Below are 27,342 nucleotides of genomic sequence, written 5' to 3'. Positions count from 1 at the left end.
GAACACCCTCTTTCCATGGGCGCCTGATGGGAAGGCAGAGATAACCCGTGGCTCACGAAAATATATACGTAGTATAGCAAACCACGTATATTAAATACCAGATATACCAGACATGGTACAGCAACCATGAAGATGCCCCTCCCTAGAAAATTTTCTTCGGGCGCCCCTACCTCTTTTTGATGTCATAAACATATTCAATCTAAACTTATGCTCCGCATCATTTTAACATGAAATTTTTAATTATATTAGAATCAAAGACAAAGACGGAGCTACTCTAAATATTTAGTTAGTTTTCCACTTGATATAGTCAGTGTATTCATAGTAATTCAAAAATATAATATTAGGAAAAACGTATAAAATATTGTTAGTGTAATGAGAGTAGTCTCACGTATTAAATTCAGGTAGAGCGAAATTTTTCATAGTGCATTTTGTTAGGTTCTAAATCGCATGAGCATGAAACAAGTTAAAGAAGAGAGAACCTTGTCTTCTTCCATTATCTTAGTATGAACGAATCGGTGACTCATAGAGCAGTTAACAGATCGAATCGGTCGCTCATAGGACAGTTAACAGTTCCTGTCGCTAATAGGAATGTCGCAAGTGGGACGACACCCTTTCACCGGCACAAAGTCCTTTATGGCTGAGTGGGCAACAGATGTAAATAAGTCCACAGCGTCGTCAACAGTTCCTACTTCTAACAAACAACAAGGAAACAATTCAATATCCCGGAAGATGTCACCCCAGGGGACTTTCTTCCAAAGAAGTTGTGACCTACTTTTGAGGGGCTGGTTTGTAGTAGTGGAGGGGAGGAAGTAGAAAGAAACATCCAAAGAATCGTGATCCGAGGGGAAAAGATTTCGGCATGGGAAAACACAACGAGGTTCTAAGTTAGAGAGAATATAGTCAAGATTGCTATTATTGCGGGTATTATGCATATTATGTTGACCTAGACCAAATCCATGAATAAAATTGTCTATAAAATCACTGTCGTTTCATCTTTAGCGACGCCATGTTTGCTGTCCTGCCACGTGATGGAAAGGTTGAAATCACCCAATAGGATGACGCCACCGTGTGACAACGCATGTAACAGTGAGTCATGACAAGCTTCTAAGATGTGCTGGGGGGTGTTCTTGTGCGGCCTATAGGAGCACCCAATAAACACAGAACGACGCTTTGGAATAAACACTTCCACCCAAATGAGTTCACAATCCCGTTCGAGATCCAGTCTTCTCTTGCTCTTCCACTTATTATTTATACAAATCATCACTCCACCTCCACGAGTTATGCGGTCTTTACGATAAATGGTGAAATTATTAGAAAAGCTAATTTCACTGTCGTTCACTGATTCATTCAGCCACGATTCGGTCACTGCAAAACAATCCAGTTCCCTTATCTCACCTAGGTTCAACGAGCACTCAAGTAATTTGTTTTTAATACTACGATCATTTTGATAATATATATTGAAAGCACTGGTGTAATATGGACCGGGTGGGCCACGGTTTACGTGAATATCACCACAAAGGAGGAGAAAACAAACCAGAATTAGGCGCTGTTTTTTTTTCTTTTGATTCATACCTTGGCACAAAATCACTGGTAGTTTCTCCGTCACTGTTAGCAGTACCAGAGAGAGCACATGGCGGTCCTCTTGGTATGAAGGCAGCAGCAATAAAATGGTAAGATCTTACACTACACTTCCATGTTTCACTGGCAATGCTTCACTTGGGAAAGTAACAGCACCGATACTACATGAAGGCAGTAGAGCACGCACATAAACACTACACACGCGAAAAAAGGTAATCAATAAGAGCACCACTTTGCATCGACTTCGAGCTTGACGTCAAATTTGGTCGATTCGGCTTATTTTTATTTATTGTGTTAGAACACCGTTCTTAAGATTTTTCGGCTGTTGGGACTTTGTCAGTAGAACCTGAGTTCTTTCTCAGAGCGGTGAAAATTTTCTATGCATTTTTTTAGATTATCTTTCTCTTAAAGTTTGTTTTAAAAAAAAACTAGTTAAAAAGACGATAATAGTATATGACCTTAATTCAAGATTGCACCTTCCCAGATTTTTGGAACACCTCCTCTTAAGTTCAAAATTCTGGATAAATCACTGACGAGTGTGTTGAAAATACTGAACGTTTTAAATACCGAGCCAACGGTTGCAGATTGTACGCTCCGGCTACAGTGCGCACCTGGCGGGATATCTTGGTAAAAGATCGCCTCTGACATATACATTTACATAAATACTAGTAATATCTATGACTATATACTACATCATAAATAAGTACCGGGAGAGGTTTTTCTTTGCTCTAGACATATACAGTATACTTACTGTTGATTGAACACCACGGCACCGGTCCCTGGCCGGAAAACGAAAATGCCTCTTCAGAAAAATAGACATTTCGTAGCTCCTATATTGTAAAGCATTTCAATAATGGTTAAGAAGGACCTAAAAGTTTTAATTAAAAAAGAACCTGACAAAATGAGAAGTGCCGACCACAAGCTGCTTCTGCGACACTCAGTTGAAGGAAATGTTAGTATTGAATAAAGGACACTAGGCAATCACAGAGTCTTTATTTAGTATGAGTGTGTGTAATGACTAGAAAAACACAAAAGCCGAAAAATACGATTGAGACTACAATTCTGAATAAAGTACAGTTCCATAATCTATAATTATTCTGTGTATGATTATTATTGTTGCGGAGCACATAGCACGGTTGATAACGAAAGCGACTTATTACTTCGAAGATGGGCTGTTAAAAGAGAGGACGTTAGACAAAGTCCACAGTACATGCACAACGAGAATATTAAAACATAATACATTATGTTAATTTTTATATATCAATAAAATAATGATATGCAAAGAATTAAAAGAAAACAAGGATACCAGAGTGGCCTCTTGCAACGGCAATAATCATTATCATCATAGGTAGTTTGCCCTTATTGGCAATCAGTTGCCGCAGCTGATAAGCTTCCATGCTCAACGGTCTTCCGCTAACCTCTTGGTCTTCACGTATGATGTTTCTTTTTTTATATCGTCCAGTAATTGTAGGCTCCTTCGCCCTCTCCCTCTCTTTCCCACCATTTCTTCCCAGGCAATGTCCCAACCAGTTTCTCTTCCTCTTCTCAATAATACCTAAAAGTGTTCTTTTCTCCCCGAAAATTTCTAACATCATCTCACTAGTCTTCCGCTCGACCCAACTAATCCTTTTCATTCTTCCTTACACCCACATTTCGAAGGCTTCAGTTGTTTTTCATCACCTTTACGTAATTCTCATGTTTCTCAACCATAAACTCCTCCACACAAACATTTGTTCCTCCTAAAGGCTTCTTTCTTTATTCCTACCCTTGCTTTTATTTCACGTTCACACTTCATGTCATTACTAAGAATACTACCCAGATATCGGAAACTATTAACTTGTTCTATATTCTCTCCTCCTACTTTTATACTTCACACAGACTGGTTCCTTCCAATCACCATTGCTTTTGCTTTTTAACGTTTATTTTCATTCCATATTCTTAAAAGCCATTCCTCAAGTTTTCAAACATCCTGTTGATTTTCATTTCAGATGTTGCAACAAGCGCCATATCGTCTGCAAATCTTATACATCTAATCATTCTACCTCCTACTGAAATGCCGTGTTCATCATGCAGGGTCTTTTTCACTATTTCCTCTGAATAAATATTAAATAATGTTGGCAAAAGACAGCATCCTTGTCGAACTCCTCTTCCAATTACACTTTCCTCTCCTATCCTAACACTTACTTGTTGGCTCATATATAAGTTTCTTATAAGTATTCTATCTTTCCATTCCAACCCAATTTTCTTCAGAACTCGAAACAATAATTCCTAATTCACGCGGTCATTTTTTTCTAGATCAATAAATACAACATACACATCTTTTCCTTTTTCTATAAACCTTTCACCGATCACCTTTAATAATCTAGTGGCATCTCTTGTGCTCTTACCTCTCCTGAATCCGAACTGTTCCTCCACAACTTTTTCGTTTGTTCTTCCATACAACTTTTTGTTCAGTATTGGCAGCAAAATTTTAGCTGCATCAGATATGCGACTAATGGTTCTATAACCCTCACACCTCTTCAGGTTCGATTTCTTAGCCATCGGTATTATAATCTTCTTCAGGAAGTGTTTTGGCCATTCTCCTGTTTCATGTATTTCATTACAGAGTCGGAACATTTTTTTCTTGCCCCTTTCTCCCATATTTTTAATGAATTCGATTTGTATATTATCTACTCCTGTTGTCTTGCCATTCCTAATCTCGGATATAGACTTTTCAAACTCATCCCAAAGAATACTAAACCCTTTATCATCCTCACCTACTTCATTTTTTACTTCAACATTTAGCCTACACAGTCAATCCCTACTCTCATATAAGTCTTCTACATACTCTTTCCACCTACTTTTTGCACTTCTCTCGCTGACTACCTTCCCATTCTTATTTTCTACAACCATCATAATACCCCTTGTTTCCTCTGTAATTTCACAGATTTCACACCCTTGTACATTTCGTCATATTTCCCCATTCTTTCTAATTCTTCTATATCCTCTTTTGTATATATCTTCCCTTGCTCTGCCTGTTTCCCTTCGTAATTAATTGCTTTACTTCCTGTACATCTTTCTGCCATCATCTGTATCAACCTATTTTCACGTCTTTCTTTCCAACATTTTCTGCAACATGTGTTCCGTAACCTATGGTTTCTTAGCCATTTTGTGTTCGCTGTAACCTACTAATTCTTCTCCAGCCTGCTGTATGCAAAGTTTATCTACCTGTGCCTATCCTTTCCTCGTTTGAATATTTTTGTTCGAATGTTTCAAAGAAACAAATCTTATTTCCTCGTTTTTCAATTTTTCAGTATTCAACACTTCGCTGAATATTTTTCTTCTTCCTACATTTTTTAGTTGAATATCTACTTCGGCCAACATAAGATTACAATAAGAGAAAATGTCTGCTCCGGGAAGGGTCTTCACGTTCTTCAGGCTATTCCGATATCTGTCCTTAATTATAATATAATCTATCTGATATCTTCCGCCGTCTATTGGTGATTTCCATGTATATTTTCTTCTCTTGTACTGATTGAACCAAGTGTTCCCAATTACTAATGAATTCTGTCTACAGAAATTCACTTGTCCCTCTCGTCTTTCATTTCTTTCGCCTAAGCTATATTTGCCTACAATACTACCTTCCTGTTTTTCTCACGGTTGCATTGAAATCTCCTATTACAATTACGCATGCACCTCTCTTCTCTACGTCTATAATTTCTTCCATTTTCCTCATAATTTTCCTCTACTTCTTCAGTTGCACGCGAAGTCGTCGGTGCGTATGTCGGTATCACTACTAGATCCTTCGTTTTTCCTTTGTGTTAACATCATAACACTATCATCAATAAATTGTACTTTCAGTATTTTCTCCTTTAAGCGCTTTCCGAGAATTATTTCTAACCGCAAGTAAATTAATTAATTAATTATATAACGTAATTATGAAGAAAATATCCAATACTACATTTAATCCGTAATCCATAATAAAACGGTTAGTACGGTATGGAAAAGTGCTTAATACAAAAGCTGTTGTAAAGAAGAAATCAAAGTTTTGATTGTAAGTGGAATAGAAGATATTGTATTTATATTTTAATTGGATTTCATGTAATTTTAATGTATGGGACAAGTTATTACTAGAATGAATATTTACATAATTTAGCAAATGAAGAAGTATTCTTAACTAGTGCTGCAGTGCCCATAGCATTGATAATAGCATTGTGTCAGTCATTGAATATTTTTGTCTGTTTTTGGGCAAAATTCACACAACCAGGTACGGGAAAATATTAGATGCCGAAATTACTCGAATAATATAATACGAAAACAAGTATTCCTCTTGAAGATCTTTCCAATTATGCTTGACTAATCGAAAAGTTACTGTGATGTTTGCGTTGCGTGTTTGTTACAAACAGATTCTCCTTGTTTAACACCATAAAATAATGGTGTAAATTAATTCAATTTACCTGTTAGTGTTGACGTGATATGTCAAAGTAAAAGCCATCGCCTTTCTAGTGTATTACAAGTATATAGTAACTGAGAGTGTAAATGTGTATTAGTTGTTATTATTTGCTACGAGCAAAGTTTTATCCTATATATTTGACAATTTGTCAAGTAGCGAACAACTCATGCTTTTTCATTTAATCTTTCATGAAATTAGCTTTATGATAGTAAGAATTTTCTGACTACATCTGTAAAGGTCCTGCCATCGGTTGTTTCTATGTGAACTAGGAAAATTGTTTTATCACCACAATTTGTTACTGTATAGGTGACAGAGTTAGATTTGTGAAATGTCTCCACTGAATTCATAAAATTGTTGTGCAAGAACGTGTCACAATATTTGAAAAAAGAAAAAAGAAGAAGAAGAAGAAGAAGAAGAAGAAAAGAAAGAAATGTTTTGAGGCACATATATAACCTGTACTATAGACATATTAAATAAGAATAATAGGTGGACTATTATTCTGATTCGCAGATATTATTTGTGAAGATTTTCAGTATTTGCGACATGGTAAGAAAAAAAAATTAAAACGCTTGAAGTAACGTAAGGTAGGTTTCTATGTTTGTATGAGACAATTTTCTGATAGTTAAAAAAATATTATGAATTTTTTGGTTAGAGTCACATTATGTTATCTTTCATTATTAATGTGTGTGTGCATATGGTAACTGCTTTTTGTCACCCATATACTTCTTTTTTTTTATTTTACATACAATACATGTTTGTAATTACCATTATATTTTTAATTATATATAAAGTGATTTATTCATATTCTCAGTCGTACAGATGCACTTGTTTCAGGTTATGTGCATATTGCTCTGATATTAGGGTAACATGCATATATTAACTACTTCACTTAAAATCAGTATTATTTGTCCTAAACTACATGTAGTTTGGAAGTATGCACAAATTATGATAAAGGATGAAACAAAGTATTATATGACTGCTTATTTATGTAGATCGATACCCTTGTCTTCTAGTTTTTGCTAACTAATTCTTTAATGTGCGCATATTGCCCAACATTTTACATATATCCAATACAAACATAAAGGATAACTTGACCTTACCAATACTGCCAAAAGTGTTTTCTTTATCAATGGAAATGACATCTTTAATGAATGACCAAAAGTGAAGTTTGAAAAATCAAAGAGCAAAATCGTTCCTCTTCGTAAACTGTCAAATCTGTATAAGATATCTGCTGACATTGTTACTATTTTCATAATGGAATCCACATCAAAGTATGCAGGTTCCAATGAACAATTAGTGTATGCTATGCGGTAGCCATCTGGGGTCAGTTCCGGTAGACAAAATGTTGATCTGTAGAGAAATTTATTAAATTAAAAAAAAATAGTATTTCTACCACATACTAAACAAATTTGTCTTCCAAGTCAAAATTAAATTAAAAATTATGTTTTGCCAATTGTAATTCAAGCGGACATTTAAGAAAATAATGGAAACCAAAATAAACTGTAGCATGTAATATTTACAAGTTTGAAGCATTGAATACTTGAGTATTGAGTAAAAAACAAAAAAGAAAGGAGAGAGAATGGGAAATAAAAGATATAATAGATAAGTCACCGGAAAATAAATGAATAAAACTAAAATAAGTTTGCATCACATATTCACTGTTACACTGCCTCCTAGGTTCCAAGATTGGGCCGGTCAAAGCCAACCCGTCCAGCGCGAACTAAACTGCTACACAGGCAAAATATCTAATTGATAATGAACTAAAGTCTGGAAATAATCTATGTAAGGCACTGAAATGAAACCACTCACACGGAATATGAACATACCAAGGAATATTTCAGAAAAGAATGCGCAATAAAAATCTAACTTGAGCTTAGAAATTCTAAAAGTAAAATTATTGAAGCAAGTATATGAACCCAAGTCCATGAAACGCAAAGGCCGATCACACATTGATGCACCACACAATGCTTACTTTTCCTTTATTCATTTGCTTAGGCACCTACAAATAACTCGTTGAACGATGTGCAATTACAACTCATCTGATGTTAGTATTTCCTAACTCTGGAATATACTAGAGTGATTTTTCTCTGTTATTATTAGGATGGATGAATTTTCATTCCGAGAATATTTTACTGTTCTTAAATAAACATTATTCAATTAATGTATAAATACATAATCTATGGATATTCATTATGTATCTTTAGCTAAATACGAGAAGAAGTCGAAAAGTAAAGGGACTTTTGCAATTTCTCGCACTAGGGTTTGATAACACTGCTAGTATCCAGCGCTGAATTAGTGTGGTCTTCAACATTTCTATGCAACATGTTACCCTTATTACTTCCTTAGTCGTTGGAATGTCCCAGACCGTTAAATATGGCAGCTCCATTATCGATTTGCATCAAGGAGGTAATAAGGGCAGTGATTCGCTTTTTATTTGTGGAAGGTGTTACGTCTGCGGAAATTATTCCTCGAATGCAAGCACAGTATGGTGACATATATTTACAGCGAAGCAAAAAATTTACGAATGGAATTTAAGAAATTTAAACGTCAATCATTAGTTGTTAAGATTAGGTCTCTGCTAACACTATTTTGGAACATGTAAGGTCTGGTAGCCGTTCATTTCACCCCAAGAGGCGAAAGTATGAACAGTGAGAACTATTGTAATATGTTGTGAACTAAACTAAAACCTGTAACCGATGCAGAAGTCATTGATGTGGTGCAAAATTGCAACCGAAAATCTTTTGTTGCGATGGAAAAAAAAATAAAAACGTGTGAAACTGGGAAAATTGCGTTGAAGTGCAGGGAGATTATGTAGAAAAAAAACTGTATGTTTCAGTCCTTTTATCTTTAAAATAAATGTATCTTTTCTCAAGTACGTTTGCTTTTTGGCTTCTCCTCGTATATTCTTTTGAAAGAAACTTTCATTACTGAAAGGTGAATTTTTTTAGTGCTACTTTTTCCACGGTATTCTTAGATAATAATAAACATATTTAGAGAAAAAATAATATAAAATGCATTTTTATATTTTAAATCTTTATTTACTAACATTATATTTATTATAATAATCAAGGCCCGGAGCTTGTTGACAAGTCAACTTTTTTCTATTACGCATATGACAAGGCAAGTTTAAATAAAAAAGTTATCCATCAACTCTAGGGTCTAAAAATATTTCTTTCTAGGGTCAACTTTTGGTCACCTTTTGCCGTTTTGAAGTTTCAGGTCATTTTTTAATATTTTAAGGTAACTTTTAGGTCACATGGTCTTTTAATTATTTTTCTTCTACATAAGGAAATCTTAAAATGAACACTGTTTACGGATTTGAAAATCACGAAGGTAATATATTTTCCTGTTTCCTGACTATTGGGGTGGAGAAACTGCATTTCTAACAAGCTAATGAACACTAACGAGGGAACCTATCCAAGTGTGACTCTGACTTCGAGTCAAAACTATGGCCGTTGGATACCTTGTCCCAAAATAACATAACACGGAAAGGGATACATCCTCGATCTCAACCGTTACGGAGATATAAGCGTGAAAAGTTAGAAACTGATCTCCATACTATACATTACAAAGTCAGATTCCGGGTCAGATTTTTCAGAAACGGTCGGGGAAGGAAACTCAGCGAATACATATCAAATTAATTTGGGGAGCCCAACACCTTTTGAGGGAAAAAGTTTTGTCCCTGGGCCACTCGCAGGGTCCCAGGCGGGGTCACACTCAACATTTGCAAATTGAACCGGGGGTCAAGTAGCATATTGTATGAAAGCTATTGTTAAATAAAAGAAGATAGAACAAATCTTAACTCTCTACAATAATTGTGCAAACGGGCAACTGGTGAAAATGTCAATACAACCTAGATGAGAAAATCTATGGCCACTCTTCTAAATCCGTTAAGTTGTTACAATAACAAAACAGAAAAACACGTTTAAAAGTGCAAGGTATTGAAGTAAAGCAAATTGCTCTTTAAGTGTAATTTCGAATGAACAATGGACCACAGAACGACCATGACCATTGAATTTCGTGTCCTAGAAGAGAAAGGATACATTGTCAATAGCAACCGTCGTAGAGGGTGAGAAGTTTAAAAGACAACGGGTCTGTTTTCATTGAATTTTACGATATTTGTTTTCATTTTGTCTAGCACAATATATGTTTTCTTTATTGAAGTAACATTCTGTAAATATACCAACAGGTATGCGAAGTTGTATATCTATTTTCTTTGGACATAGTTTTGTTTACTTATATTTCATCCACACATTCTTCCAATAAATTGCATATTGCTGCAAATCAATATTGTATTGTCACAAAGTATTTTGTGTGCCAATATTTTATGAAACACTATCTTCTGGTACGTTCACTATGTTTTGGCTCGTCTCCGACCCTATATGGTTATCGTTTTCTTTCACGAGTTTACAATTATCAAACGGATTTCCAAATTTATATTTTAACGAAATATTATTCTTCACCATTCCCTATAGTCCTAGAAAAGCACCCTCGATATATTTTATTTCTGCACCATTATTCCAACCCCACTCCTCTCCAAGTTGCCTCACAGTTTCAAAATCACTCCTTTTCGTCTTCACCATCATGTTTCTCGTTCAGCAAATCTCCGATAGAAATTTCGTGGTGCAATCTGAGAATTTGGGGTCGCGATTCGCGAAGCATATACCGTTGTCTTTCGACCTTCTCACCTTCACGACGGTTGCGATTGACAATGTATTCTTTCTCTTCTAGGACACGCAATCCATTGGTCATGGTCATTCTATGGTCCATTGGTCATTTGATGTCACACTTATAAGCTCCGTTGTGCGGTTCTGTGAAAGAGCAATTTCCTATACTTCAATTCCATGCACTTTTAAACGTGTTTTTCTATTTTGTTATTGTAACAACTTAACAGATTTAGAAGAGTGGCCATAGATTTTCTCATCTAGGTTGTATTGACATTTTCACCAGTTGCCCGTTTGCACAATTATTCTAGAGAGTTAAGATTTGTCCTATCTTCTTTTATTTAACAATAGCTTTCATACAATATGCTACTTGACCCCCGGTTCAATTTGCAAATGTTGAGTTGGACCCCGCCTGGGACCCTGCGAGTGCCCCGGGGACAAAACTTTTTCCCTCAAAAGGTGCTGGGCTCCCCACCTTAACTTGATATGTATTTGCTGAGTTTCCTTCCCCGACCGTTTCCGAAAAATCTGACCCGGAATCTAACTTTGTAATGTATAGTATGGAGATCAGTTTCTAACTTTTCACGCTTATATCTCCGTAACGGTTGAGATCGAGGATGTATCCCTTTCCGTGTTATGTTATTTTGGGACAAGGTATCCAACGGCCATAGTCTCGACTCGAAGTCAGAGTTACACTTGGATAGGTTCCCTCGTAAGCTGTAGCTGGTTGACGAGGGGGAAGGGTTGGTAGGTGACCGAAACAGATGGTTTTGGATTGTTGTTCACAAATGATGTGATCACGTGAATGCGTAAGAATATTTTAAACAAGGCTTTTATTTATTGTTCTCGTGCATAATACAGTCTACACTTGTGAATTTTTATTCTTTAAGTGTGCTTCCTAGTTTCAACTCAGGAGTGACTTGACTTTTTCAGTACGTACAATGCCGAGACCCAAACAATCTACAGCTTCTCATTTTAGAGAGATTGTTTCTGAATTTGGTGAGGATGTTTCTAGTACTGACGGTGCAATAATGTTTTGCAAGGTATTTGAAGTAAAAGTGGGCGCAGAGAAAAGATACACTGTGTAAAAGCATATCAGCTGCGGGAAACCTTTACGCGCAGTAGAAAACAAACCTACAAAGAAGTGTTCGCAGTTGTTACTTATGGAATAGTAAAGGCAAATCCTCAGAGTTTTCAAAAGAGTTATGTGAAGTTTTCGTGTCTTCAAACATTCCTCTTTGGAAAGTCAACAATGTGAAATTGCGGGATTTCCTGAAGCGTCATACAGGTCTTTCCATTCCAGACGAATCGACTCTTATGAAAAATTACATGCTAATAAGAAAAAATACCATGCCAATATACATTGTGTTACGAGGACACAATAAGAAAAATAAGAGAGGAACTTCGGAATCAGAAAATTTTTGTTTCTATAGACGAGACTAGTGATGTTGAGGGACGATATATAGCCAATGTTATTGTTGTGTCAATGAAAGTCGCCGAACCTAGCAAAAACTTTTGCGAAGTAGTGAAGTGTTGGAATCTGTCATCCATTTTACAATACGTAGACCTTCGATAAATCTATGCCCCTACTTTGACCTGAAGGTGTTCTTCTTTTTGACACACCATGACCATGACCATGTTCTTCTTTTTGTAACAAATGCTGCTCCGTATATAATTGAGGCTGGTAATTCAATAAAATCGTTTTATCCAAAAATGATCCATGTAACGTACTTAGCTCATGGTTTACACCGAGTGGCAGAAGAAGTACGGGCATTTTTCATTAAAATCGATACCTTGGTTTTGAATGTCAAAAAAATATTTGTGAAGGCCCCATCCCGCACAAGGGCATTCAAATCCCAGCGCCAAATATTCCTCTGCCACCACAAAATGTTCTTACGAGATAGGGAACCTGGATCGACTTTAAACTGCGATAATTTTGACGTAGTAAAACGTGTTTTTAACTCATTTGAATTACGAGATGCAAAGGCAATCCAGTATGCCCAGGATCGGTTTTCCGACAGTGAAGTCGTGTCCATTGGCATATATAAAATCGAATTTCGGTTTCCTGCCTACATCCATCATGTGTCTTCAGGAAAAAGGTGCTTCTCTTGCAGAATCCTTACTTGTAGTTCAAGAAACAAGAGCGACGTTGAAAAAAGTGTCAGGTGAAGTTGGCAACAGTGTTCTGTGTGAATTGAAACGTGTGCTGGAAAGAAACAATGGACAAAATAGTTTGTGTGCAATTTCAAGTGTACTTGCAAGGTTGTGTTATCCTCCAAAGTTGAAGATTTAAGCCCCAATGACATAGTTCATTTCAAATATGCTCCCATAGCTTCTTTTGACGTTGAAAGAAGTTTTTCCAAATATGAGAGTGTGGTAGCGGACAACAGGCGCTCATTCACTCAAGAAAACCTATGCATGTTTACAGTTATCTATTGTAATGCTGAAAGGTATGCCCTAAATTTTGCGACGGTTACAAAGTAAGTTCCTGAGTTATTTTGTTGTGTCACAGCTTACAAAATGTTTATATGTTGCTTAACTGGATACAGCCCTATATATCTGTAATGCAAAGAAATGGTTAAGTATTTACTAAATTGTGCAAAGTTTAGTTTTAATATTATTGCTTTTTTTTCCAAAGGCACAAATGATCAATGGACTGCAGCTGAAACAAAATTTTTGAAAATGAATGAGAAATGGTAATTAAAATCCAATAGAACTATAAAAAATGTCAATGTTTAACGAAATAAACGTTTTAAAAAACGAAAGTTTTAAGGTCAATTTTTGTGAATTTTAGGGACATTTTACAGAAATTTTAGTGTACTTTTATAGGTCACTTTTTAGAAAATTTTAGGTCAACAAGATCCGGGGCCTGATAATAATATAGTGGAAAACATCCACTTTGCTATTATTATGGAATTTTTATCTCAAATAAGTTAAACATATAATATTTATAAGCACTGAAAAAAAATGTTAGTAAATTATATTTCTCAATAGCTTCAGAAGTCTAAGTATAGAACAAAGGCAACCTTTTGTGGTATTCGATTTACTGACAATTGTAAAAGTGCACATATAAAAATTTAGCATTGTAAGCACCTCACTGCGTATATTTTGTCCAGACTTGAGGAATATAATTTACACCATCTTTTATGAGCAACACGAACAGGAGCTGCTGAGGCTAGTGATAATTCGGTTAAGAGCAATACGAACAGGAGCTGCTGAGGTTAGTGATAATTCAGATCCTTGTCTTCCCGACGCATCCCTAGCTCTGAGAACCTCTTCAACTTTCAGACGAAGATTTGGAGTAAAGTATTTTGTCTGTAATCAGCGTAACATGAATGGTTTTGGTAAGTGTTCTCCTAAATTTCACAGAAATTACAGACGATCTACTCCTTTGCATCCATTCGTTGTCATTGTAGCGCTAAATTGTATACGTATTGATGGCAGTTTTATTTGAATTCCACAAAATACAATAAGAAGCTAGTGTTTCATTCTTCTACTTCAGGAGTATGTTTTGTACAGTTTATCATAAACATCCCCACTACTATTCATGCGATTTTAGTACTCATAACTACTTTTTTTGGCTTTCTGACAGTGTTGCTGGCTCATTCATGGATAAGGCTGCAAATAGAATTTTGCCTCTTTTGGAACAGAATTACAATTTGTAGTTTGTTATGTGTATCAAACATGTATTAATATGAACGGTTCATGAATTTTGTCACTAGCAGTTTTGGTAGAAGTTCTAGTTTGTTCTTTAGCACACTATCCCAGATAGTGAGTTGGAAATCGTTTAACATCTTCATCAATGGAAAACTGGTAAACCAATTGCCAGTTGCAATATTGAAATATTTTCCTTGAAATATGTTGAAATCGTGTAAAATTACCTCGATAAATAGTAGGTAGAGTAATTTAGCACACAGGACTCGTTTTTCTGCCACAACCTTTTATTATAAAAGTTTTGTTATGTAAACATATAACATAAAAGTCACTTTATTAGTGCTAACACCGGTACGAAGCTCTTTTATGTAGTTAGGGTAAACAGATGTCCCAAAGCCCAGGTAGCTAAGGGAAGGATACCACATAGCCATAGGCAAGCTAAGTGGCAATGATTTAGGAATTTTCAGAAGAAGGCCCCTAATTAGATCGTGGAACTTAGTCATCGACAAGTAAAGTAAGAAAATTCTAAATTAAAACTCATAATAGTACAAGAATAATAATGATAATTGACTGTGATGGCACGGATACAATATTTGGAAAAGTAAAATTTTGACATGAACTAAATATCAAACATGTTAATTTTTCAGTCAGAAAGTTCTCACGAAACTTTCTTTCACAACCTTTCTTCTGTGAAAATCAGGTTTTTATGTAGCTACGATTCAATAGGATATGTCTTGTTTAGCTCCAGAAAATGAAAGGCCAATATAAGCTCATATTTCTATCATATCAAAATTATCTATACAGCCAGAATTCATACGAACGTTTTCTCTTTGGTGAGCTATTTCCATGTTAGATTAATGTAATGAATAATAATAGTGAAGGATTTGTAAATGATGTGACTTGCAGTTCAGCTCAGTTGTATACTTTCTAGCTTCTCTAATAGATACATGCACTTTTCTAACTATGTTTGTTATTGCACATTTATGCCATTCTGGAAAGCTTAGTTCTTCTCCAACAATGACTCATTATCTATAACTTTACATCCTGAGTTGAAAAATTGCGGAATTGTCAGGTTTAGAGTAAAATAGTAGTTTTCTCCTAAGTAGGAACTCTCTGACCTAGGTCTACCTCTTTTTACCTTTACAGACAACGAAGTAGTATACTTATTGTCGGTACATATTGTTGAACAGGATGTCTGCTAAAAACTAGAAGTTCATTAAACTCATTATTTTGTTACTTCCTTGTACAAGTAACAATATCCTCTTGTGAGACATCTGTAGAAGAATCCTTTGGACTTGACAGGAAATTCGGAGCTTCGTCACTGTCAACAATACCATCTTGTTCATCTGACTCCATATCATCTTCAAAAGCATCTTCCTCTTCTTCAATGAACTGTGCTGGTTCTTCCTCTTATAAATTGACGTTATCAGTATCTGCGTCCTCGAAAAGATATTTACTAATTTGAAATTAATTACATCCTCGTGAAAAGGCCATTTTATATGATTTACTAAACTAGTGCAATTTGGAAAGTAATCTTCGATTGGTTAAAAAAGAAACACCAAATTATATAAGAATTTATCTGCATCTGAAAACTAATCCTTTGCTCTATTTTTCAACAGAGTTTCCATAGACATTCAAGCATTCTATTGAACCCACATATTAAATGTCGACTCCAGTCGCATGTATTCTCCGTTAAACCTATAAAGCGTGAATGCATTGCAAGCTCTGTTTAGATTTACTATATATGAACCTACTAACACTGACGTAACTTTTTAACTATAGAGACTACTAGGTAAAACATTCACAAACACTTCTTCCTGTTTCTCCTCGGAACGACAAATGCGCAATTAGAATGGAGGCTTAACCTACACGGAATCCCACGGGATAATTTAAACGTACCTAATATTATTTCATACCTTAATATGACTTATTTTAACAACGGAATATATAAAAGCACTTTATACTTACAGATGTTCTATACATTCCTTAATTGCAGATGAATGTGGATCTCTTGATGCAAAGAATTCTGGCAGAGCTCCTCTAAATGTGAAGTGTTTATCCAACTTCTCTTTTGTTCTCTGTAAGCTATATTTCGACTGCCTTAGAAAATTTAGCAGAAAAGCATCTTCTAAAGAAAAAATATTACACAAAATATATTATGATTAAGCCAATGGTAAAACGAGAGCCTACAATTACGTATTAATTCCTTATCTTCGAATATGTAGAAAAAACACGAATTACACCAAAGGATTTTGTAGACATTAACTACGCTTGATTTTTAAACCAACTCTATAGAAACTTTGTGGGTAAAACATCTATAATTTATATTTGTTTTGAAGCCAATATAACGGTAGTATAGAGCTGCACTAGGTATGTTGGTCTCGGTGCCAGACGGCAAGAGGAAATATGGTGGCATTTTTCTATGTGAAAACCTGTGGAACTGCGAGTCATATATTCATGTATTAATAGTTTAAACAGAAGGTCACTTCGACTTCATGGTAGTGATTTTTAGCCACCTACTCCAAGTTATACAATTCTTTTTTCACCACCGATCATTTTCAATATGGTGGTCCTGAGGTGAACAATTTGACGACATCGGAGAATTCAATGAAGGAGGATTCTATTCAGTACAGCCTGATCCAGTTTAGTACACTTGTCCTTGGTTGGATTTCAAATTCCCTCAAGTGTACTGGCTCAGCAATTTGTGATGCACCGCTTTAATGGACAAAACGTACAAAAGTCCAAGGGCGATGTATTTGGCAATTTAACACGGATGTGTATCAATGGGATACCTTGATATTGTTAAATACGGGCTATATAGCCCACCGTTTTAGATGTAACTGCTGGCCTTATTCTGGTGGATGTGGAGGTTGAAAATCTCATTGGCATAGAAATCAGTTACATGCTAGCGAAACATAGAATCTGAGACGAGATGTATGTTGTAAATAGCATTTATCTTTACATTGGATACCATTCTATATAGGAAGGTTGCAAAAGGACAGAAACACCTCTACCGTGAACTCTTAGGGAAAATTTTCTGGCACTCGAACCCACTGTGCACAATATTTTCAATAGGTAGGACGGTAGTAAATCACACAAACCTGGTTTGATCAGATCAAACAGACCCATGTCTTATCTTAATGACAGCACAAAACATTTATCATCAGCTAGTTAGTGCTGATACAGTAATTTATATGTTACTCTCGGACTTACGAGAGCATGTATTTGCATTTGTGCGTCCTTTCCAAATCTACCTCCTATTAGAAAATGCGATTAATTGTAGCTGTTAGAAATCGGTCACATGCTGTTATCTCCCATTCAGGTGGTGTTTTGTCTTTGGTTACAAACAATATTACCGTACTTTAGAAATGGTACCTAGAGTACATCTGGGAGTTTATTGCTTTTTCTGTGGCTGTTTACAGATTTTGTGTCCTTTCAAAACGGATACACATTACGGAGTATTGCTGTATGTATCCTCTTATCAAACCCTGTGAAACGTTTTCTTAATTTGACTGTAGTTGTAGTCTACATCGGGAAGTGTTACTATGTAGCCTACCCAAAAGGACGCCTTTTTGGAGGCGTAATAATTAAAAAAAAAAACTTTCTTCTATCTTGTAGCAGTGATGCCAACATGGAACTTTATAAAATCCCATGTCGAAAGGCAAAAATTCACATTTTGCTCTTAAATTTAACACGCGCTAATAGTAATTACAAAAATTTCAAAATTTATAAAACATGAAAATTAAAGCTACTCTATGTCACTTACTTTCTTCAATATTTGAATGAAATATTCGTAAATCCCGATTTTTTATATTTATCAAATATTTCATGAATAAGTATCTTTCGTAATTAAAAGAGATGATCGAAAATGTTGATGCAAACAACTACATTTTGCAGTGAGAATTGAATATTTTTATTACGCTTTTGTGCCATAACGATCTACTGAAAGCAATGAAACTACATAAACTTCATTCTCCAGTTATTTCGTGTGGAGCGTTTTAGAAGTGGTTTGCAGTGACGGATCTAGCCCGGGCCGGGGGGCTCATGCCCCCCGTTAGCGCCAGTGTTGGCGCTTAGCCAAAAAAGTAATTCAACCTATTGTTTATGTATTTTTCAAAATTTATAGTAAACTTGTGATATACTTATCATACTCTGGGTTCTGGTTGCTCCCCAGTTTTTAATTTCTAGATACGCCTTTGGTAGTTTGTTTCTTATTTCGTAGTTTACTTACTTCTATTATTTTTTTAAATTCCCTAGTAAGATTTATATTCTTTGGCGATTGCTTTATTTTATTAATTCACATTTTACTGTATAAATTAATTTTCCACTAACATACACTGTCCAATAAATTTGGCAATTATAATGGATTTATTCAAGACGCATTACCCTGTTTATCGCTTCTATGGAATTTTGTTTACGTTGATAAAATAAATATGGAAAAATTCCATTACATGCTGCCAAAAAATTCCCTGTATTCCTATTCAATTAATTAATGTGAAAACTCCCAGAAAATTTTATTTTTCCCACGAGTTGGCGTCACTGTCTTGCAGATAATAGTATGATTTGTTTGATATGGTACTGGGACGAGCATAACACCTCTGCTGGCACTTGTATGTACTACCATAAGGATGAAGTGACCAGTACTTTAAAAAGAGGCAGTGTTGCCACACTTGGTACAAATGTACCAAATTCAGCCCTTTTTGTCATTCTTCGTCCCGTTGGTACCACGCTGGCATTTTCAGCCCCTTTTGTGAAAAAATTGGTACAATTCTACCATATTTAGCTCAACTTAACAAATACCTATCACATTTTCAAAAGTGTCAGTAAGACTTTTCCTACATCTCACATTAGTCATAGTGTGAGTTGGATCCTTAAAGAATGCTATTGAATATGAGGTGTGATGTCATGTATTTTCTGTTACCGTATGTGTCATGTGCATGTATACTGTCTTACTGCACATGAGGTGTGATGTTATGTTTTCTGTTTCTGTATGTGTATTATGTATATTTCGCTGCACTAGTTAGAAATAATAAATACCATTGTGACTTAGAATTATTAATAATTTGTTGTGATGTCTTTCAGGAAAGGTTCTAGAACCCTGGACTGGTTTCACATTTTTTTACAAATGTCAATTTACTTACGTTATATTCTTCTTACAGTCTATTATCCTCCTTTGGCCGTGAAATAAGCGAGAATAAGGTGTAATAATTTATATTTTAATATTTTATTATAACGTACTGTTTACCCTCGAACTCGCTCGGAAATAATTGATTTGATCCTGTTTTATATAGTTTTACATATATGGCCACAATACCGTTTTGAGTCGAGTCGAGACACACTTTGTAAAATTTGAGACGAGTTGAGACAAACGTATTTATCGACTCGAATTTTCGAGTCGAGTCGAGACAGCTCGTAAAAATCTCGACTCGATTCCAATGTCTCGAAAATCTTTCTATAATTTTTAATATTATTTTGAAGAAAGTACTCACTCAGAAACACTCGGCACGAGAATTTCGGAAACTGGAGGACTTGTCAGGTGTTCGAAGAGTGCTGTGGTGAATATCTTTAACAAGTGTCGAAACCAAGGGGAAACGACGACCAAACGTCGGCGTGTCGGGCGCCACACATCACATTACATATGCATGACCTCGTAGCCTGGGCAGACCGGTAAAGCAGGACAGCAGCGAACTGCGTCGGAACTAACATCAAAGTTTAATGCTGGGCAAAGTACAAGTGTGTCTGAACTAGTGTTGTAAAATTTCCGGAAATTTTGAACCTGTTGGTAAAAAAACGTTTTTTTTTCGATTCTTTCCGGAAAAATTGGAAAAATTGAAAATATAAAAAATGTTTGTATTAGGTTAATTTTACTAGTAATGATATATTTTTTTCAAACGCGTGAAAAATATAAGTTCAAAAATTTCAATATTGCGAATATTAAAAAATAGCACTCGACAATCAAACTATTCCAGTTAATATGTATATTAAAATACTAGATTTATGCGTATATGGTTGTCCCCATAGAAAAGTTATATGTTTGTCTCCAGTCCTTTCGGCAATGATATCTTGAACCCACAAGTACTTGAAACGTGCCGTTTTCATTTGTTGATTCCAAATTTTGTGTAAATTGTCCAGTTCTAATTAATATTTTTTTTAAAAAAATATAGCCATTAGTTCTTTTGCATTTTTAGTGGTACACTGGAAGTACTGAAATTATTGAAAAAGTAGAGCATCATACCCTACGAGCTATATATTCCAACATCACATAGTTGTATATAGGAGCTGTATATCTCTCAGATGTTTGTTTCATGGCCAAATGATAAGAAAACGAAGGATAACCATTTCTACAGTTTAAGATGAATCTTCATTGTTTGGAGAGTTTTTTTTTTTAATTTTTTTATTTAAGTGTGACATACAAGATCAGTGTAATTTAGTGTATAAGCAGGTTCTACAGAAACATTAAATGTAAGTAGCCTTACGTACAGTATTGTAGTTACTGTATGTATTGAATAACCACTGTATCGATAGAAGAACGTACCGTACAGTATATGTAAGCCTAAATGGCATTTTCTTGGTCATTTTTGAAAATCCGAACAATATGAAAATTCGAGCTACCTTTGGTGCAAATTAGTTCGGATTTTCGACTTCCTACTGTATATGCTACAGACATATTACAGCAAGTAAGATTACTAGCATGAGGCCATGAAATAGTTTTTAAACTTTATTTTCTTGTTTTTGCCAATATTTCCGAACCAATAATTTTTATAAAGGATTCAAAATTTCCGGAAATTTTACATAGAACAAGGAAGATATCTCTATAAAATATATGTTTAATTTAACATATTAACTAAAATGATTCTGGCCCCGTTATTTTAACACTTCCCTGCTATCAAGGGGGAACTTCATAAGATTGCTCATAATAATTTTAATGCGTCTATACTAATTAAGCTAACTAGGATTATATTTTAGTTTCTTTTGTAGCCATAACTCCATTCTATCACGGTGCTAACTTTGAAGTGTTTGATTGAGTTGTGCACAAAATTTCCCTATTCTAATTCAAGAAACATAAGTACTAAATTATCTTAACTCTAAACTAGTAAATACAAAATTGTTTTAATTTTGAAAGCATAATATAATAAAATATTCGAAAATTTCATTTTTACCCAAATTTTCCGTTTTTCCCAAGCTCGGGAAGACCGTAAAAAAGTGTTTTTAACCCAAAATTTCCGGTTTTCTTTTCAGGCCTTCATAACACTAATCTGAAAACACAGTGCACCTAACGCTCCTAACAATGAGCCTCCGCAGCCGACGACCCATTCATGTTCGAATGTTAACACCATGACATTGGCAACTACAACTGAAATGAACACGTGACCATCGCCACTGGACCTTGGCACAGTGACAGAGAGTTGCATTGTCTGATGAATCCCAATACCTTCTTCATCATGACGATGGGAGTGTGAGAATCCATCGTATTCCAACGAAACGGTTCCTTGACACCTTTTCTGCGGGACGGAGACAAGCAGGCTGCGGCTTAATTATTATCTGGGGAACATTCACGTAAGCATCCATGTGTCTAGTGGAGCTCGAGGAAGGCACGATAACGGCCGAGGCGTATCGCACAGTGGTTGCAGACTATGTACACCCCTTCATGACGACCATGTTTCCCAACGGTAGTGGCATTTTTCGACAAGATAATGCACCATGTCACAAGGCCAGGAGTGTGATGGAGTGGTTCGAGAAATACAGGAGCGAGTTCCAAGTGATGTGCTGGCCCTCCAACTCGCCGGATGTAAACCCAATCGAACACATCTAGGAACTAATATATGGAACAAATATCTAGAACAGACCGTTTCTACAATATCAGTCTGACGATAGCTATATAATCTTAAAAGTCGCAATCGAATTGCGATTTCGGAAACTCTGTCACCACAGCCAAGGCGTTAGAGTGGGAAAACGGTTCCTACAATATAAACCTTTGGTCGCAGATAATTTGAAGTAACTAGTGTCGCGTGATGACTAAATTTTCTCTTAGTCTTCAGCATCAGACCAGGTCTAGATATAATGAATTTCCAACTAGACTTATATCCCTGACTGGCTTCTTTCTGTCGTCAAACATGTAGGAATCATAATGAAGTAATTTCTGATAGATATTTCGTGATGAGTATTCTGTACTATGCTAAAGATATAACAACATTAAAAATTTAAAACGTGAAGTTTCATTACCATATTTTCATTTATAAGTGCATTTTTGGGCAGGATTAGACATACCTAAGAATTTTATGTTTCTAAGACTATGACTTTCAATATTGGTAGCATACAAAATCCCAATTTTCATTAATGTTTAATTATAAATTGTAATTAATGTTTTGGGTAAAATTGCTAGCTTTGAATTCAAACAAACCGCTGTCTGTCTCTTGTGTTATCACTTAATTGTATTCTATACCTATAATCAGGAAATTAAAAAAAAACTCAAAAAAATGTTTGTATGTTGTAAACATACCAACTGGTATGCAAACATCGACCTGTCAGCAAAAGAAAGCTGTTTATATAGAATGGGAACAGGTCAAGAAAGTGCGCGTAGCACGGAAGGAAATAGATAAGTGTAATCATCACATGAAACATGTAGAAAATAGTAACGCTAATTATAAAGAAATTATCTGCAGTTCATAGAAATCTTTAGCGTGTGATTGAAATTGAAACTGATCGATCGTGTGAAAGTTAATTGTCTGTACTACAAAACTTTATGATTGAGTTAGTATGTAAATTATAAGGTTCGGCTCATATTTTATGCTTCTTTTATAAATTCGACATTACTAGCTTCTAGTTCAAAGTATGAATGTTAGTAGTATTTCTAATCAGTACCACCAATTTGGGACAAAAATCCAATATAATAAACAATGTCTCAATTTAGAATACTAATAAGTGTGCCTATAGTCTTCGTGCAGAAACTCACTGTATGTACTGAAACAGCTATAAAATATAGCGAATCTATACAATAATATGAGCTACGACTTTAGTACATAACAATAAAGTCATTTACTATATTATATTTTAGAAAACAACGTCTGAGTATTTTCATTAAATTTAGCACTAAAAATATAGTTTTAACAACAGAGGACTACAAATGAGTAGACCAGATTATAGAAATGGCAAAATTAACATTACTAAAGAACGTGAGAAAGTTTTACAAATGAACAGTGGTTTGGAATCGCAAAATATTATTGTCTTCTACATGATACAAAAAGTTAGGCAAAACGTGTCAAATGCTAAGTATTATGAAACTGTCGAACATTGCAACCTTTTTACTACTTGCTGAGAACGATTCCCAAATACTAATTCGGTATTTGTCGGTTACTTTCCCTTAAGGTTTTCTAAATATGACTGTAGATACTAAAGATAACAAACGCTTTCAAACCCGAAAACGAGATTATAGAATATCACAAATTTATTTAGTAAATATCTTGAATGATGGATTTGGAATTATTGTAGCTGCTAATACGCATGTATACCAAAGTTATTTAGAGACAATTCCTATTCTGTATTTAGATAACGCAGTTTGATACAGTTAAAGAAATAATAGTTTTGAATAAATCAACGTATCTTCAGTTCATCTGAACAGTTGAGAAATATTTTGGTGATATAAGGTGGTCGAAAAGAGATATCACCAATGTCGTAGCTAATTTCAGTGTTTTAACTGAAAATTATTGCTTACCTAAGCTGAGTTGCCGCGTCTTTTTTTTAACATATTCAAAACAATTAAATAAGAGCGAAAAATAATAAGTGTGTCTTACATAAAAAAGTCTTTGAAACATAACACATTATAGAAAGCAGTAAAACACGGATTCATCAATCCCTGTTGAATGATCAATAACTCAGTCGTTACTTAATTTCAATATTACGTATCCTGTCTATAATACCGGTAAAATTCATACCGGGACATATACATTTAGTTATGAACTTAATGCAAATAAAGTAAGAAAATGAATATTTACACAAACAAATATTTACATAGCATTTAGGTAAAATATATTAAATATTCTAAAATAAATGTCACATATATTAAATTACCTTACCTATATCCTGTGGCATGTGCGGTTCCTTTCTAAGCCATTCTTTGATACTTTTCAGATCATTTTCCATTTGCTGGGGATCTTCTTTTTGTTCTTTAAGAAGATATAATTCCATGTTTGCCAGTGGTTTCAATGATGACATCGGGCATATACTACATGAGAGACAAGGAAAAATACATTTATCATTTAATTACATTATATTTTATATTTACAAAAAAGTTTCATCATAATCCAACCAACTCTAATTCATGAACCCCAACCTATTCGAACTCTAATGATAGACACACGAGAATGAACGATTATAATATTTGGAAGCTTAGAGACTTCAGTATATATATATATATATATATATATATATATATATATATATATATATATATATATATAACCAGATATCCTATATTATGAACGAAATAAATCTATTGAACTGTAACATTTTCATTCCATATTTTATTCACAGTGTTTCTGACTAATACATTTTCAGTTTTTCTTATTAATAAGATAACGCTCAGTCTAAAACATATACATTCTTTGTGTCATCCACTATGATTCCTGCGTATTTGAAGTGTACGTACCCAACGATACACGTCGTACATAACGTTGACTAAAACTGGCCTTGTTTGTACTGTACTATCCACCGATAATAACACTCGTAGAGGACACCTTTGTGCCATACGGGGTAACAAATGTCATTTGTGTCAGACATGATGTTGATTTTCCTTGGCATCCACAATAGTACGTTTTGTGCTATACTGTCTCCGTAATTCTAGAAATAAATAAAAAGTCTTAACTTCTTGATATGAATTTATTACGTTGGGCAGAACACGATGTTTTAATTATTGCTAATAAAAAATTTTTGGTCAGCTGCGTTATGTGGTTCTGATAAATGAGAGTTTATCATTTTCAGTCAAGAGTAACGGAAGAAAAGTATTTAATTCAGCGGTGAAAGCTATTTCATGATTAAAATTCATTTTTTGTCTGCATACCTGCATCCTTGTTTTTATAATACGATATCGATATGCCGTCTACAACAATTATAGTGTATTTGGAGATGCAATAATGAAGTTTAATCGTATCCTTGTTCTTAAATATTTTGACAACAATCTCTTTTGACATAATCTTTCTAATCTTTGTCCACATGACATATAATCTGGATATTCAATACAACCAACCACAGACTAATTAACCATACGCTACACAGCATGTATACTCTACCGTGATACTTCTTGCCAACACTAGGGCCGTTCTTCATGGAGTCCTAGGGCCCATGAGTGGATTCCTTATGGGTAGACAAATATAAAAGTTCTTAAGACCATATGTAGGGAAATACATCGTTACAGAATTATGCACATTGAGACTCCTGACGGTGAAAAATAGTCACATTCTGGTGGATCCTTAATGCGACTCAATTTAAACCTCAATAACTAAGCCCCTAATGAAGCTAGGAAGATACTTTTGATATCAATGTGTGTTTCTGAAAGACGATGCTTTCGGCTGATGTGTATTTAATGCATGTGGGGGATACCACGGCTAATTTTTTGAGTCTCAGTTTTTGAAATAACTTACATTTATTTTGAGGGCGGCTCCATATAAGACTTCTACGAATATGGCGGAAATTGCATCAATTTTACATTGTTGGAATTTGTGTTCCATGTGCTTTAAAATGATGTATCAACCATGACTTTGTGATAATTATAGGGTTCACCAGGGCGTCCCTATAACGTGAAAGCCTATGATTTCGTTAAAATCCCTTTCAGGCGTTTAAAGGTTAATTTCCGGAATGTTAAAGTGGAACAATACTGTAAGTGTAAAGATGACAAAAGCACAACCACTCTTGCTTGTCAGATCCAAAAATCGGAAGAAAAACTCACCATGCAAGAGGTACAACCATGAACACAAAATGTTCTTCGTCATCAGTACCAAGAAATCGATGCATATGTTTATTTGAAATTTCATAGAATTAGTCGCAGACGTAATGACTTAGAGTAAATGTTGAAAATGCCCACCTTCTGGCCAAATGCATGTTTCAACGTCGCAGCATGAAGACACGAACGCGCTCCCAACTTCCAGGCATGTTCCGTATTCTCTGACAACCTGCGTTATAGAAACACAAAACGTTACCACATTATTCACACCAAATGCGTTAAATGCTCACACACCTTGTAATCCAGAGGATTTAGATCTCCCGGGCGTAGAGGCCAAGTAAGTGCTCCTCCATACCTTATCCATCTATCAGGAAATACAGCATTTAAATACTACGGCACCGTAACACAAAAATGAAGGGGCGTGATGCCCTGCGGCCATGCATGAAATGCACAAATGAACGCGGAGCCAGGGGTAAATTATCCAATGCATTCGGAATGTGTTTCAAGGAAATCTCAATAGCAGGGCTGGATTATCCCATCTGGAGGTCCGGGGATAGAATAAATATGTAGCCCCTGCTTACTTCAACTAATATATTTCTGTGAAAGTACAGTAGGAAAGTTGAGGGAATATGTTTTATGTTTTTGGTCATGTTTTATTTTATGATAATGATTGCATCTTTATGATTCTTCATGGTGACATAGCTAATTGAGATTTGGATCAGAGTGGAGATAAGGGGGAATAGCACTCCTAAGCCCCTGCCTTAATTCGGCCTGCTCGATATGTATTTCCCGTCAGCCTTTGCGGAAGTATGTGTGGTCCTAATAAAGTGTTGCCGACAATACTTCACGACACATTGAGAGCAAATTATTGTTGATGTCTTCTGGGACTGATCACATGAGGATTATAGTCGGCCCAAACGTGTACATTATAGTAATTGAAGATGCCTCCTCGTGTGAACTGAGTCTCATCTGTAAACACTATTGCGAATGGAAAGATAAGAATTACGGCACAGTGCTTGAGGTACCACTGGATAAAGCATAATCGCGGAAGACGATCGGCTGCTGACAAAGAATACACT

General features: G+C 35.2%; 1 protein-coding gene across 1 annotated transcript; it reads right to left on the bottom strand.

The window, feature by feature from the left end:
• Positions 1 to 16,292: 16,292 nt before the first annotated feature.
• LOC145692337 (alpha-tocopherol transfer protein-like) lies at positions 16,293 to 26,334 on the bottom strand. The gene is made up of 3 exons (XM_081767634.1): positions 26,270 to 26,334; positions 24,402 to 24,550; positions 16,293 to 16,456 (listed from the first exon to the last, which is right to left on the bottom strand). Exons 1-3 carry the CDS (start codon positions 26,332 to 26,334, stop codon positions 16,293 to 16,295), a joined length of 378 nt encoding a protein of 125 aa, XP_081623760.1.
• Positions 26,335 to 27,342: the final 1,008 nt, after the last annotated feature.

This window comes from Thermobia domestica, chromosome 8, assembly GCF_964235325.1.
Source record: "Thermobia domestica chromosome 8, izTheDome1.hap1.1, whole genome shotgun sequence".
NCBI classification, from domain to species: Eukaryota; Metazoa; Arthropoda; class Insecta; order Zygentoma; family Lepismatidae; genus Thermobia; species Thermobia domestica.
The sequence above is the reverse complement of the archived record's forward strand: the minus strand, read 5'-3'. Positions and strand labels throughout refer to the sequence as shown.